This window comes from Daucus carota, chromosome 7 (assembly GCF_001625215.2).
Source record: "Daucus carota subsp. sativus chromosome 7, DH1 v3.0, whole genome shotgun sequence".
Lineage (NCBI taxonomy): Eukaryota > Viridiplantae > Streptophyta > Magnoliopsida > Apiales > Apiaceae > Daucus > Daucus carota.
The window spans coordinates 29,857,232-29,870,710 of NC_030387.2; the positions used below are offsets into that span (position 1 = coordinate 29,857,232).

The window sequence follows — 13,479 nt, forward strand, 5'->3', positions numbered from 1 at the left end:
TAGATTCCCTAAAAGAGTGTAATCAGTGCGGTCGTTAAGTAAGCTCATTCGAAGGCTATTATTATCGGATTGTGACTACAATTGTAAACGTGGTGTACAAGCTCGTATGAGATTTTGGAGTGGATTTATGCATGCTTTTTGTGTGCCGGCTCGTGTTAATCTGCTGATGTGTTATTCCAGCTTGTTAATTAGTGTTATATTAAATGAAAATGGGATGCTAACTTGTACAGTCATCAGTTGAGTTCCTTGGAGCTTAATCCGATACTGATCCATCCCAATAAGAGCAACTCCGCACTGCTCATGATTATTACTGCCTTCGTTCCTTCTTAGTTGACCACGGCTGACTTTCAATGATCAGATTGACCATTTTTTAACTAAAAATTAGGGACAATTCTTTCATTATTTTAAAAAACAAAAAATTACATTTTAAAATGAATTGTATATATTTTATAACGGTTTTTCTATGCCCATGGGCACACACTAAGTGCTAAAATCTACGAATTTGAAAGTTTTTGATTGGCTTACCTTCTCTAATAATGGTGAACCCCCTGCATTTACAATAACCACACCAATCAAAACTCTCCAAATGCATAGATTTTAGTGCTTAGCATGTACCGCACACACTAGATAAACTCATTTTATAATAATATAACCTTTTAATATTTTTACAATTACATAATATATCGAAAATTCAGTCAAAATTTAGTCAATTTTACTGTTGAACTAGTATTTAGGCCCGCTACGCATGGGAAATCGATGATTTTTTTGTTTATTAATATTATTGAAGTATATAATAATCTAACTATTAATATAATTTGGTATATTAAGGTGTTCATATTTATAAAGAAAATTTTTATTTTTTTCCGAAGAAAAATCATTGGTTGGTGTTTTTTTTAAAATATATTATATAATATTGTTTTTGCTATTACAAATTCCAAAAAAAATAATATAAATTCTTGATTCTTAGGCCCAAATAATTTAAACAATTTATTATGAAATGTTACTTGCATCTGACATAATGTGGATCCTTAAGGTGAGATAATTTTATTGGGTTATTTTCAAAGTAATTTGCGAAATTTCCCGTTCCATCGAACATACATATTAGAAATACATACATATTAATGTTAAGTTATTGAATTCGAATGATATAGAAGTATCATCAAAATTTAGTTTAAACGTTATGACTTCTGCATTTATGTTTGTATTCTTTCAAAACCTCTACATTTAGTAATCTTTTTATTTTCAAAATAAATGTTTGAAACTTGAGGAAAAAACTTACTGGCGTGGAATTATAGTTTTGAAAGTATAAATAAAATATTTCAACATTTCCCTAAAATTAGTCGTTCTTTGAAACAATTTAGTATATTAATAAATTTGTGGTATATTCTAATTATTATATTTGTTAGAGTTATTTTAAATTATGAAATACATATTATGTTATCGCTAATGTATATTTTGTAACTTGCAAAATTAGATGTTGACATATATTTATTTATATACCGAAGAAGTTGTAAAAAGAAGAAGAAAAAGAAGAATGGAATATATGTTTGAATAGTGATAAGTTAGTAAGCGTAAGATTTGATTTTTCATTTTTCATGCATGCTTACTGTCAAGTCTATTTAAATGTCAAGTTGGTGCTGTGCAATATTCTTCCCCCAACATTTTTTAATGTGATGGTTGTTCTTCTCTGCATTCAAGATATATTTATAATTATATATATTGTGCGTTAATTGAATTTTTAATTCTTTTCATTTATGAAATTTTGTTTGTCAAAATTAAATGTCTATACTATTTGGCTATACTATGAAATATTGCAATTTTTTTCTAAATTCTCAATTGTTAGGCCCAAATAGTTAAAATAAATTTTTTTATGCAAAGTTACATTGATCTGTCAATTTGTGGATTTTGAGGCCCAAAACATTGTTGAAGATTGAGATGTACAATTGGTCCGCACGTGTTATAAGTGCTTGTTGTTTTATTTTCGAAATATATTATAGAATATATTTTGTATTATTACATTTATTTCAAAAGCTTAAATGATTACAGGTGGCAATGTTAATTTATGTTATGAAATCCATAAAATGAAATACCAACAAAATATTATAAATTCTTAATTCTTAGGCGCAAATAAATTAAACAATTTATTATGAAATGTTACTTTCATCTGCCAAATTGTGGTTCCTTAGGCCCAAATTGTGGATCCTTAGGCCCAAATAAGTCTAATGAGTTGTTTCATTTTGTCATGAGCTTTCAGATAGGTATTCTCTCTTCTAAACAGCAGTCGTTCCGAACATTAGTAATTATGCCCACGCATGGAAAATGGTTCCGAACATTAGTAATTATGCCCACGCATGAAAAATGGATGATTTTTTTATTTTGATAATATTATTGAAGTATATAATAATCTAATTATTAAGATAATTTTTATATTAAGATGTTCATATTCATAACGAAAATTCAACTTTTGTCCAAAAAAAAATATTTTTTTTGGCAACATATTTATCGATCATACTTATTAAAAACTAAATCATAAGTGCTTGTTGTTGTTTTTTTAGATATATATTATATAATATAGTTTTTACTATTACAATTTTTTTTAGAACCTGAAATGATTATAGGTCGCAATGTCAATTTTTTTTATGAAATCCAAAAAATGAAATACCAAAAAAATATTATAAATTCTTTATCCTTAAGCCCAAATAAATTAAACAATTTGTTATGAAATGTTACTTTCATTTGACACACTATAGATTCTTAGGTCCAAATAAATATGTTGGGTTATTTTCAAAACAAAGGTCCAAATAAATATGTTGGGTTATTTTCAAAATAAATTGTGAAAGTTCCTGTTCCATTGAACATACTTATCAGAAATCCCATTCCATCGAACATACATATTAAAAAGGAGATCATAAGTTTTTGTTGTATTATTTTTGGTAATACATTATATAATATTGTTTTAACTATTACATTTTTTTTTCAAAACTATAATAATATCCAATTATGATATGTAAATATTATCTTCTAACTAAAATAAATTATTTTTTTAAATATAAGAAAATATTCAATATAAACATTTTCTTTTCGATAAAAGATTTCTTGACCATGCCCTCAATCTTTAGTGATAAGCATTTTCTTTTAGGATAATCACAATGGCCATATTATATCTAATTATGATATGTAAACATTATATTCTTACTGAAATACATTATATTTTTCAAATATAAGAAACTATTCAATATAAATATTTTCTTTTCGATAAAAGATTTCTTGGCCATGCCTCGATCTTTAGTGATAAGCATTTTCTTTTAAGATAATTTAAATAGCCCCATTATATCTATTATATCTAATTATGATATGTAAACATTATTTTCTGACTGAAAAATATTATATTTTTCAAATATAAAAAACTACTCAATATAAATATCTTCTTTTCGATAAAAGATTTCTCGGCATGGCCTAACGGCCACGACTCGATCTTTAATGATAATAAATTCAAATATCATCACTATTCTATAAAAACAATAGCATAAAATTATCAAATTTATTTATATTATCAAAATAATGGGTGTTATTATTTAATTTCTCATAAATTAAATCTTAGTTTTTGCTTGTAATTAATATCTAGCATATAAGTAATAAGCATTTTTTTTTAATATAATCCTAATGGACCCATTATATATAATTATGATATGTAAACATTATATTCTGACTGAAATACATTATATATTTCAAATATAAGAAACTATTCAATATAAATATTTTTTTTCGATAAAAGATTTTTCGGCATGGCCTTACGGCCATGCCTCGATCTTTAATAACAATAAATTCAAATATCATCATTATTCAATAAAAATAATAGCATAAAATTCTCAAATTTATTTATATTATTAAAATAACTGATTTTATTATTTAATTTCTCATAAATTGAATCTTAATTTTTGTTTGTGATTAATATCTCGCATATAAGTAATAAGCATTTTCTTTTAATATAATCTCAATGGATCAATTATATCTAATTATGATATGTAAACATTATCTTATGACTCGAATACATTATATTTTTCAAAATAAAAAGCTATTCAATATAAATATATTTTTTTTCGATAAAAGATTTCTCGACATGGCCTGGCGGCCATGCCTCGATCTTTAATGATAATACGCATGGTTAATGATTTTTATTTTATTTTACGCATGGTTAATGATTTTATTTTAAATAAATTTTGTATATTTATAAAATTCATTCATTTTTTTAAACTTAAAATTCAATCATTTAAAATATATTTATAAAAATGTATGTAATTTTTGTCGACGGGCACATGAATCATAGTTAAACCTTATAAATGATCTTCTATGTATATTTACGATAATGTAATCTTGAGAAAAAAATTATAAATTTATATTTTGAAGTGTGCATCTCATTTGCCTAAATTAAAATATACAATTACAGTTACGGATGGAGTATTGAATATATATATAGTAATTCATGTTATGAGATTAGTGAGAACAATTATTCTGTACTTCTTAGAAAGTGTAGAACAATTGTTTTGAAATTCTTTCCCTTTTTGAATGTTATATTAGTCAGGCTAATTTAATCTGAGAAGTAGAAAATCCCAAGTTTTTTTAAAAATTTATATTTATTTAGAATTTTGATTTTACGAAAATATATTAGATCCATTTTAAATATAATATATAATATTTTATTATTATAAAAATTATCTATTATAACAGGAAGACAAATTTTGTTTATAATTTATCAGGCTAATTGAGTCATGTCCGGATGGACCTCAATTAAAATTGGAAGCTTAAGTACTTTGTATCAAAGTGTATCGGATCATTAGACCAAAACTTTTATCCAGTGATGATAAATGTAAAGATATACTGATTAGGGTCCTGTTCCTTGCCAACCGGTTGCCGGGAAGCGGTTATCTAACACACTGTACGGGGGCCATTAGATTTAGATTTCAAGGGCTCAGATCCAATTTGAGTTTTCAAAGGATCCGCTATAAATAACCGCGGAAGGGAAATTTTCCTTTCCGCGGATATTATCCGCGGAATGGGAGTTCCCCTTTCCGCGGATAATATCCGCGGATGCATTCCAAACTCAAAATTGGATCTGAGCCCTTGAAATCTAAATCTAATGGCCCCCGTACAGTGTGTTAGATAACCCTTTCCCGGCAACCGGTTGGCAAGGAACAGGACCCTACTGATTAACCCGAGGAAGGAATCAATCAGAAGCTAAGTGCGAGAAATTAATAATTCAAAGTTCAAAAGACAATTTTGAAACATACCAGCTTTGTGCAGGCTTTATGCATTTTGAAAACTTCTGTGAATTCTACATCAGCTTTAATAGATTTCTTAAACAAAAAAGGGTGTAAGAGGGAACCAATAAGAGGCTCAAATCTGTATGAAGTCTACATTTGTCTGGATAGGATATTTCATTCATTCCACAGGAAATTTGCTTCCAAAGAAAGAATTTCACTTTGTAAAGGATTGATTTTTCATTATAAATAAAAGCGCATATAAGAGAGGTTTTACACATCTACACAAAATACATTTACATTAGCATCAGTCCAGATAATACAAATGCTCAACTTAATTTAAAATATATGTAATTTGTACAAATTCCTAAAAAAAACTACACATACAATCATTCATAACTTTCATTCCAATCACACAATCTCACTCAATCACATCCTCCTTCCTTAAATGTCACTCACAATTTTCATTTCCATTCCATATCAACTAACGAACGTAAAGCTTACATTTTTCAATCTAAATGTCAACACAGAGCTAAGGGTGCCTGAGGGTTGACATTGGGCAGCAAATTCCAAAGACATCAACCACAAAGTACATGTATATGCACACATTTGTTACATATGATTTGGTCGCATTGGATTATAATTTAAGATACATTCCTTTTTGTTAATATTATTTAGCCACTCCTGGCGATCGATGGTCAAGGATCATCACTCTTTAATATATTTTCTACTCTCATAAGTCGACATAACTTAGATGGACTCCCTTTAAATTGCAATTGGTTAGCATAGCCAAGCACAAATCAAATAGGAATTCCACTTAAGTAATAGCATAGCCAGCCCCAACAGCAACCTCTGTAAAAGAAACGCCTATGTCGGTCAGTAGTGGCTAATTTGTGACAAACTGAAAGATAGTTGTGCGGGAAAATATTTTGAAAGTGGCTTTTTCCTTTTTTAAAATCAATTATGATTCATGATTCCAAGTCTTTGAAACTAACAGAACACTTCACACAACTTTACCAGAAAGAACTGGTTGAACGCTATGAAGCAGTATTAAACATGCCAATGGAGGTGACAAATCAGCAACAGCAGTCGCACCCGCGCAGTACTCTCTGTACTTCTACGCAGAAACATGCACAAACTTCTCTATAAAATGTAAAAAGTGGTAAAGAAATGCAATAAGGCCCCAAGGGTAATAAAATTTTGTCAAGATTTCGTCTTCTCTAGCAGTCCATATCCCTCTCTTCAATCCCACTTTCTCCCAGCAAGGAGTTCTCCCCATCTCGAATTATTTCATTACCTTTAGCAAAAGCATTTACCTGTTTGCACGATCTTACTGATGGAAATATCAAAATAATATAAAAGGCTTAAATATCATATGCATGTAAATTTAGAATTTACAATGTTTCCTTGGCGATGTATTCTTCATTTAGTCCTCATTTAAAAAAAGTTCTAAAATATAAATTTTTGTTTAAAAACTATACTACAAATGAATACATACCTTGACACAGCTGTAACTTGATGTTATCTTCAGTTACAATTTTTGGCGAATTCCCATGCTCTGGATCCAGTTGTGTTGCAATTATTAGCTGCAAAAGAAAACAATAATGTGAAATAGGAAAAGCAATAAAGAATTTGTAGAGTCCTGAAAACCTTTCTAATCAGTTATGCTCATCAGCTCATGCCAACATCAGTGAGCAGCTCCAGAAATTTAAGATAGAAATTTAAAAAAAATATATAGGAATTACTATACATAAAAAAAAGACAGTTGTTGCTCATTTATGTACTCATTAACAATACATATAGAGTCAAAAAAGATATATAATCTTAGAAACAAAATAGAGTGATTTAGTTTTTTATGCAAGGTAATAGCACCAAATAGAAGTAGTTGGAGACTATAATCTGCTAGGGATTGAGAACCCAAGAGCAAGCTCTAGAAGTCAAAATGCGAGATTCTTAACAAAGTAGTTGCAACAGTTACAACTTATAGCCAAGTTTAAGTCCCTAATCCAGTTTATAGATTTCAACTGTTACACTGAATAATATAGGCATAGTTCCTACACTTATCCATTCCAGATAGCAAAGTAACAGAAATAGTTAAGAGAATGCTAAACAAACTTACCCGAAGCCACCAAGGCAAAGAGTGCCAAATCAAATATTTAGTTGTCAATCTAAAACCTTAACATTACACCAAATAATAACCTTTTTTTTATCATCCTAAGGAAACATAGCAAAATTTAATTTTGATACATGATATTTCCAGGGAAATGTTATTGACATCACAATATCTCTTGCTTTCTTCTTTAGGAGTGCTTCTCTTCAATGAAACAGGGAGGCCCTTGCACTTTCTAGGACTTTCATCACCCATTATTTACCGTATAACATAGCATATAATATAGGCATGTTTACATGAACACATTTTGAATGTTTTTTTCTTTGTACACGTAACTCAGATTTTATAATGCTATACGAAATGATATTTCTGTTATTAAAAAATTAATAACCTCATACAATGTAGTAGGATGCGAGATTTTGAAAAGTTCTTGTCTCTTTGATGTTATTTAATAGATGTGCAAGGCCAAATTGAAGTCTTCTCAGATATTAGTCCCTCTGAACATTACCAGCATACAAAACAGTCTGAATGCAATATCTGATTCGATAAATCTTTACAGTTTTTCTTATACTGTTCTCTCTGCTTATGTAGTTGGTTTCTGAATTTTATACAAAGTGACCACACTGTCAGCAGCCACATAAACAAATACTGCAAGAAGGATCTCGAGCTTCTAATCATTTAAATCCTACAAAATCAATTGGTCTACCTCTCTTCATAAAACTTGACATCATTAATAATGAACAATATTGGCAGAATTGGGACACATAAAAATATACTTGTAAACACGATGGTTAATATTAAAATATTACATGTTTATTTAGTAGTCAACATACCTTTAAGGCAAGCAGCAATTGTTGCCTCTTGCACCTTGGTCATTTGAATATATCCAGCTGAAGTAATAGGCTCTACCGTTAATGGAGAAGCATCAAATTCATCAAACCTGCAACAAACAGAATTTCAACCATTTAAGCACCATTACTCAAATTCTAAGTGATAACTTCAAATCAAATTCCAACATACAAAAATTTGGATTCTTGTACCTTTTCTCACTCATAATAGATTCTTACTCATTACTTTTCTCCTCAATCCCTACCAAACTCCTCTCGATAAATTCCTTCCTAATCATATTTAATTTTTTCTAAATTAAATATGTAAACAAATAAATTTTGTGTGTAATATATATTATTGTGTTTTAGTAATTTTAATTAACTAATCTCCGACCTTTATTTATTTACAATGTGGTTCTGAGCTTGATCAGAACATGCATTTTCTAGAGATGCTGCATTTTTAATATTTCAGTACGTAACCAGTTAGAAGGTATACTTGATTGAGAGGCTAGGCTGGACACCTCATCCTGTTTCTGGACAAAAGAATTCTCACCTAGAGCAATGTCAGCAAATTCACATAGGATTCTTGTTTCACCAATGACAAATGCAGCTCTAGACCGTTCACTGTTATGTTCCACGGCTACAACTGAATTTACTTCAGCCTGTCAAACAAAAAAACAATAATAAAAAAGCAATCCAAAGGAGTATTGATTAAAACCAACAGAAAAACAATATCATTTTTAATGTTAGATGATGATATCAAAAGCAGAAAAAAAAACTGGCTAGTTCTTAGTAAGCATAACATTAACTCCAGCCCAATGCAATTTATTATTACACTCATAAGAATGTACCAAAACACCTTTGACAACATTAATTGAAGAGTATTTAGTATTCACAAAATGAAGAACCAAGATCAAAATATGTTAAATTTAGCAAAGGGTACTTCTCAATTATATAAAGATCAAATCAGTCCATGTATGCATCAAGAGTCAAAACAATAATCAATCTTGATTTTTGCAAACCCATATGTAAAGCTCCAATATTTAGGAATCTCAAATTAAGCAAAAATCCAGTTCAATATATTTATCAGAAAATTTCCACGAAAATTGAATGGACAGGCAAACCTACAGAAAGTGTGTACTTAATTGGGTCGCCTCAACCCTATCACTTGTAATGAATGTGCTTAGTCATTGATTAAGAAAATATAGTTAACACTTTCATGCAAGTTTAAAATGGTACATTTTTTAAGCTGACAATGCTGCTCCAAGCCACTCAAATGATGCCAAATGCAGTGACCGCAATCAGTATCTTATCATTAACCAAGTACAGAAGTACAGAGCATCAGACTGTTACATAGGCACCACCATTTGGCATCGACAGAGCCAGGAGTCGTTTAGGAAACAGACTCACTAATCCTAAGATGGAGGTGAAGTCTGCAGACATCCTACCCACCCAAAACTGTATTGTAGAAGCAAAATATACTGGGTACGTTTATTCTAATTTTTATGCACCACCATGTTATTACCCAGGTATTGCATCAAGAAAGAAACAATTAAAAGATACTGAAATACTATACTATGTAGAACTTGTTATGTCGATGAAATTTCTTTATTCTATTGAGGTTAGTCTACTTGTGGCCCAGTAGCTATTACTGCAAAGCAATTATATGATTAACAAATAAGAAATCAGACAAATAACAAATAAGAGGTTCCAATGAAAGTTTCATCTTAACTTCAATATGAAGATTTATGTGAATATAAAAAGCCTACCAAACCATTAACCAAATTCTTCTTCAAATTAAAGAAAATCAGAGGCAGGTAGACATATTATGGTGTCTAGAGCATTTTTTCACTGATTTGTAAACATAAATGTACACTTGCAAATATACATGATCGGTAAAAATTAGAGAATACCCTTGAACATAAAACAAAATCCTCCAAATTCACTTATCTTATACCTCTCCTGCTCTCATCCACAACTTTCTTCATTCCTTCAACATTCAGTAGCCACTACTGCTGTAAATGCAATTCAAAAGTGATTACAAACTCTCTTAGAGCTTTTATCAAACAGTAGGAATGCAATAACATTTCAGAAATAAAATGAAGAACTAAGCTTATGCAGGAAGTAGAAGAAATACGGTTCATGACAACAACCTTTGTCGCACGACCCAATGTGTTTGCCCCTCCTAGAGAACAAACTTGAGCTTATAAATTCTGGAAACCTTATAAATTTTAGACCTGCAAAAAGGAATAAAAAAAATCTATCTCAGAACTTCATCAAATACATGCTAGATATTTTGTTAATATCTAATATTGTAAATGAAAATCAAAGAAAAACAAAGAGATATCATCATTCCCCAGCCATTAAGATTAAGGCTGCGAAAACAAAATCAGCATAAGAAGCTCCCCGAAAAGCCTTATTAAAAACAACCACTTTACAGATCTCTTGTGGGTCCATGTACTCAAGAACAGAGGCCACACACTCTCTGGCAAGATTCCGGGACTTGTCTCCGGCGACAAACACCAACCCAAAAATGAAGATTTTAGTGGGGGGTTTTGAAGAGGAAATGGAGATGGGTAGAGAGAGAAAGTGAGGAAAACTGCAAAGAGAGAGAGAGAGAGGAAGAAGAGAGGATTGGCGCGTGAGATTTGTCATCAAAACTCCGGGGACAAAGTGTGTCTGTAGCGAAAGCACAGGAACCGGGACTAATTAAGAAATGGAGAAAGGGTAGAGAGAATACCAGCTCCGGCGAGATAGATAGACTTAATCAGAGAACTGATTTTCCACTGGCGATGCGGCCTTGAAACCCTAGAGTAGCGACACACAGCAGGGAAAGAATATGAGTTTTTGTGAGGGAGAGAATCTGAACGGTGTGTAAGAAAAGTATGAGTCAGAGAAGAAGAGAGTTTTGAATTTTGAATTTTTGGAAAAGAAGACTGAAAAGGAAAGCTTCCTTTGGAAGCCAAAAGCTCACGTGCAGGCTGCAACACCAAAAGATTGTACAGAATTGTATGTATGTGTGAGTCAAATGTTGACTTCAGTGGCAAATGTTGTAATTATGCTGCAAGTTTATGGGTACCCCCTGTCTAGAAGTGGCAAAAAGAGTAGTAGGATGTATTATATAGTTTATATCATCATTCCCCAGCCATTAAGATTAAGGCTGCGAAAACAAAATCAGCATAAGAAGCTCCCCGAAAAGCCTTATTAAAAACAACCACTTTACAGATCTCTTGTGGGTCCATGTACTCAAGAACAGAGGCCACACACTCTCTGGCAAGATTCCGGGACTTGTCTCCGGCGACAAACACCAACCCAAAAATGAAGATTTTAGTGGGGGGTTTTGAAGAGGAAATGGAGATGGGTAGAGAGAGAAAGTGAGGAAAACTGCAAAGAGAGAGAGAGAGAGGAAGAAGAGAGGATTGGCGCGTGAGATTTGTCATCAAAACTCCGGGGACAAAGTGTGTCTGTAGCGAAAGCACAGGAACCGGGACTAATTAAGAAATGGAGAAAGGGTAGAGAGAATACCAGCTCCGGCGAGATAGATAGACTTAATCAGAGAACTGATTTTCCACTGGCGATGCGGCCTTGAAACCCTAGAGTAGCGACACACAGCAGGGAAAGAATATGAGTTTTTGTGAGGGAGAGAATCTGAACGGTGTGTAAGAAAAGTATGAGTCAGAGAAGAAGAGAGTTTTGAATTTTGAATTTTTGGAAAAGAAGACTGAAAAGGAAAGCTTCCTTTGGAAGCCAAAAGCTCACGTGCAGGCTGCAACACCAAAAGATTGTACAGAATTGTATGTATGTGTGAGTCAAATGTTGACTTCAGTGGCAAATGTTGTAATTATGCTGCAAGTTTATGGGTACCCCCTGTCTAGAAGTGGCAAAAAGAGTAGTAGGATGTATTATATAGTTTAAGTCAAAACTGGACAACTGAAAAGGGATGGAGAAAGTATTTTTCATACTTAAATATCAGATGAGATATGGTATCGAATTTTTTCTCATGGGATTCTTGTTTCCCGCTCCGTCGAAAGTGCCTGTTGGCCCTGTTCTTAACGAATTATGTTTTTAGTCATTATATGTAACAGGACTATTTTATCTTGTTTTTCTCGGCGACGATCATTTTAGGCTCTTTGCATGTTGTGACATTTTTTCTTCTCCAAAACAGCCCCGAAATCTGAAGCAAATTGTGGTTATGTCATGCATATGCAACAACTATGTCACCTGCCAATGTGAGGCAACTACACCGCAGGACCTGAAATTAAAATTAAGCAACTAGTATGTTATTAATAACGAGATCTAACAAACAGTATGCTAGTATAACGATTTAATGAAGCATGAAGATTGCTGTTTATTCTCGCTTTCATATTAGTATCTCGAGATTAAGTGCCGGCCACAAAATAGACCCCAAAATTAGTCCCCGACAAATTTTTATCAGGGGAGTTTTTGTTATTAGACCTCTACGATTGCACTATCCATTGCATTGAAATAAAACAAATTTGAACACTAACTAATTATTTGCACATAGATCATAGATGGTCTCCCTCCACAGCATATTTGTAGTTCAAACCAGGCTCCACTACAGCCCAAATTGAGCTTCAATAGAAAACAAGGGCTTACTTCAATCTGCTCCCTCTAGTCCTTATTATAAGTCACTAAGACTTTTTGCACGCAATTTTAAGAGTTTTGACCACACACTAAAAATTATTTTTTTAAAAATTTTCTTTTTCTGAATTAAAATATATATCAAATATTTTAATTCAGAAAAAGAAAAATTTTAAAAAAGTAATTTTAAGTAGGTGATCAAAGCACCTAGAATTGTGTGCAAAAAGTCTTGGTGACATGAAGAAGAAGTAGGATATGATTGACAAGGTAGTTCTCCCAGTTGCTTACGGGCTGTCTTGTTGTTGTGACCACTAGGTGAGCAACATCAAGCCAGAGAGCGGTAAAAAGTAACCTAGTACTGACCTCAACCAGCTGAGAAATTGAAGGCAACATCTAACCGTACGTATGCACATCACCATGCTAGAAGAGCTTAGGACTGCCCCTTGTCACTTCAACACTAATTGCGACCCAATAAAATATTGATGTCAGCACTATCAAGCAAGTGAGCATTAAGCATTGTGATTATAACTTATAAGAAAGAACTTCAGCATTAAATGACTTAAGTAGGTCATACAAAATCGGTAAATTGAGAAACTAATATATAGAAACCTCATCCCAAATACAGCTCCATTTTAGCATATTACAAGGCAAACAAGAAAGGAAAGATGAAACTCTATAACAC

The 13,479-nt window shown here is 31.7% G+C and overlaps 1 protein-coding gene across 1 annotated transcript; it reads right to left on the reverse strand.

Annotated features, from left to right (window-relative positions):
* Positions 1–5,575: 5,575 nt before the first annotated feature.
* Positions 5,576–13,190, reverse strand: LOC108194247 (uncharacterized). Its single transcript, XM_064082048.1, has 7 exons — positions 13,086–13,190; positions 10,936–11,176; positions 10,333–10,432; positions 8,202–8,308; positions 6,757–6,844; positions 6,276–6,574; positions 5,576–6,110 (listed from the first exon to the last, which is right to left on the reverse strand). Exons 1-5 carry the CDS (start codon positions 13,188–13,190, stop codon positions 6,786–6,788), a joined length of 612 nt encoding a protein of 203 aa, XP_063938118.1. The 3' UTR covers positions 5,576–6,110; positions 6,276–6,574; positions 6,757–6,785.
* Positions 13,191–13,479: the final 289 nt, after the last annotated feature.

Bases quoted from the DNA above. Each gene is read 5' to 3' on its own strand.
- LOC108194247 (XM_064082048.1), bottom strand. From the start codon at position 13,190: ATGTTGCCTTCAATTTCTCAGCTGGTTGAGGTCAGTACTAGGTTACTT. The intron at 11,177-13,085 runs GTAAGCAACTGG...TTGGTGTTGCAG, and splicing joins TCACAACAACAAGACAGCCC to CCTGCACGTGAGCTTTTGGC. The intron at 6,845-8,201 runs GTATGTTGACTA...TTTCTTTTGCAG, and splicing joins AATTGCTGCTTGCCTTAAAG to CTAATAATTGCAACACAACT.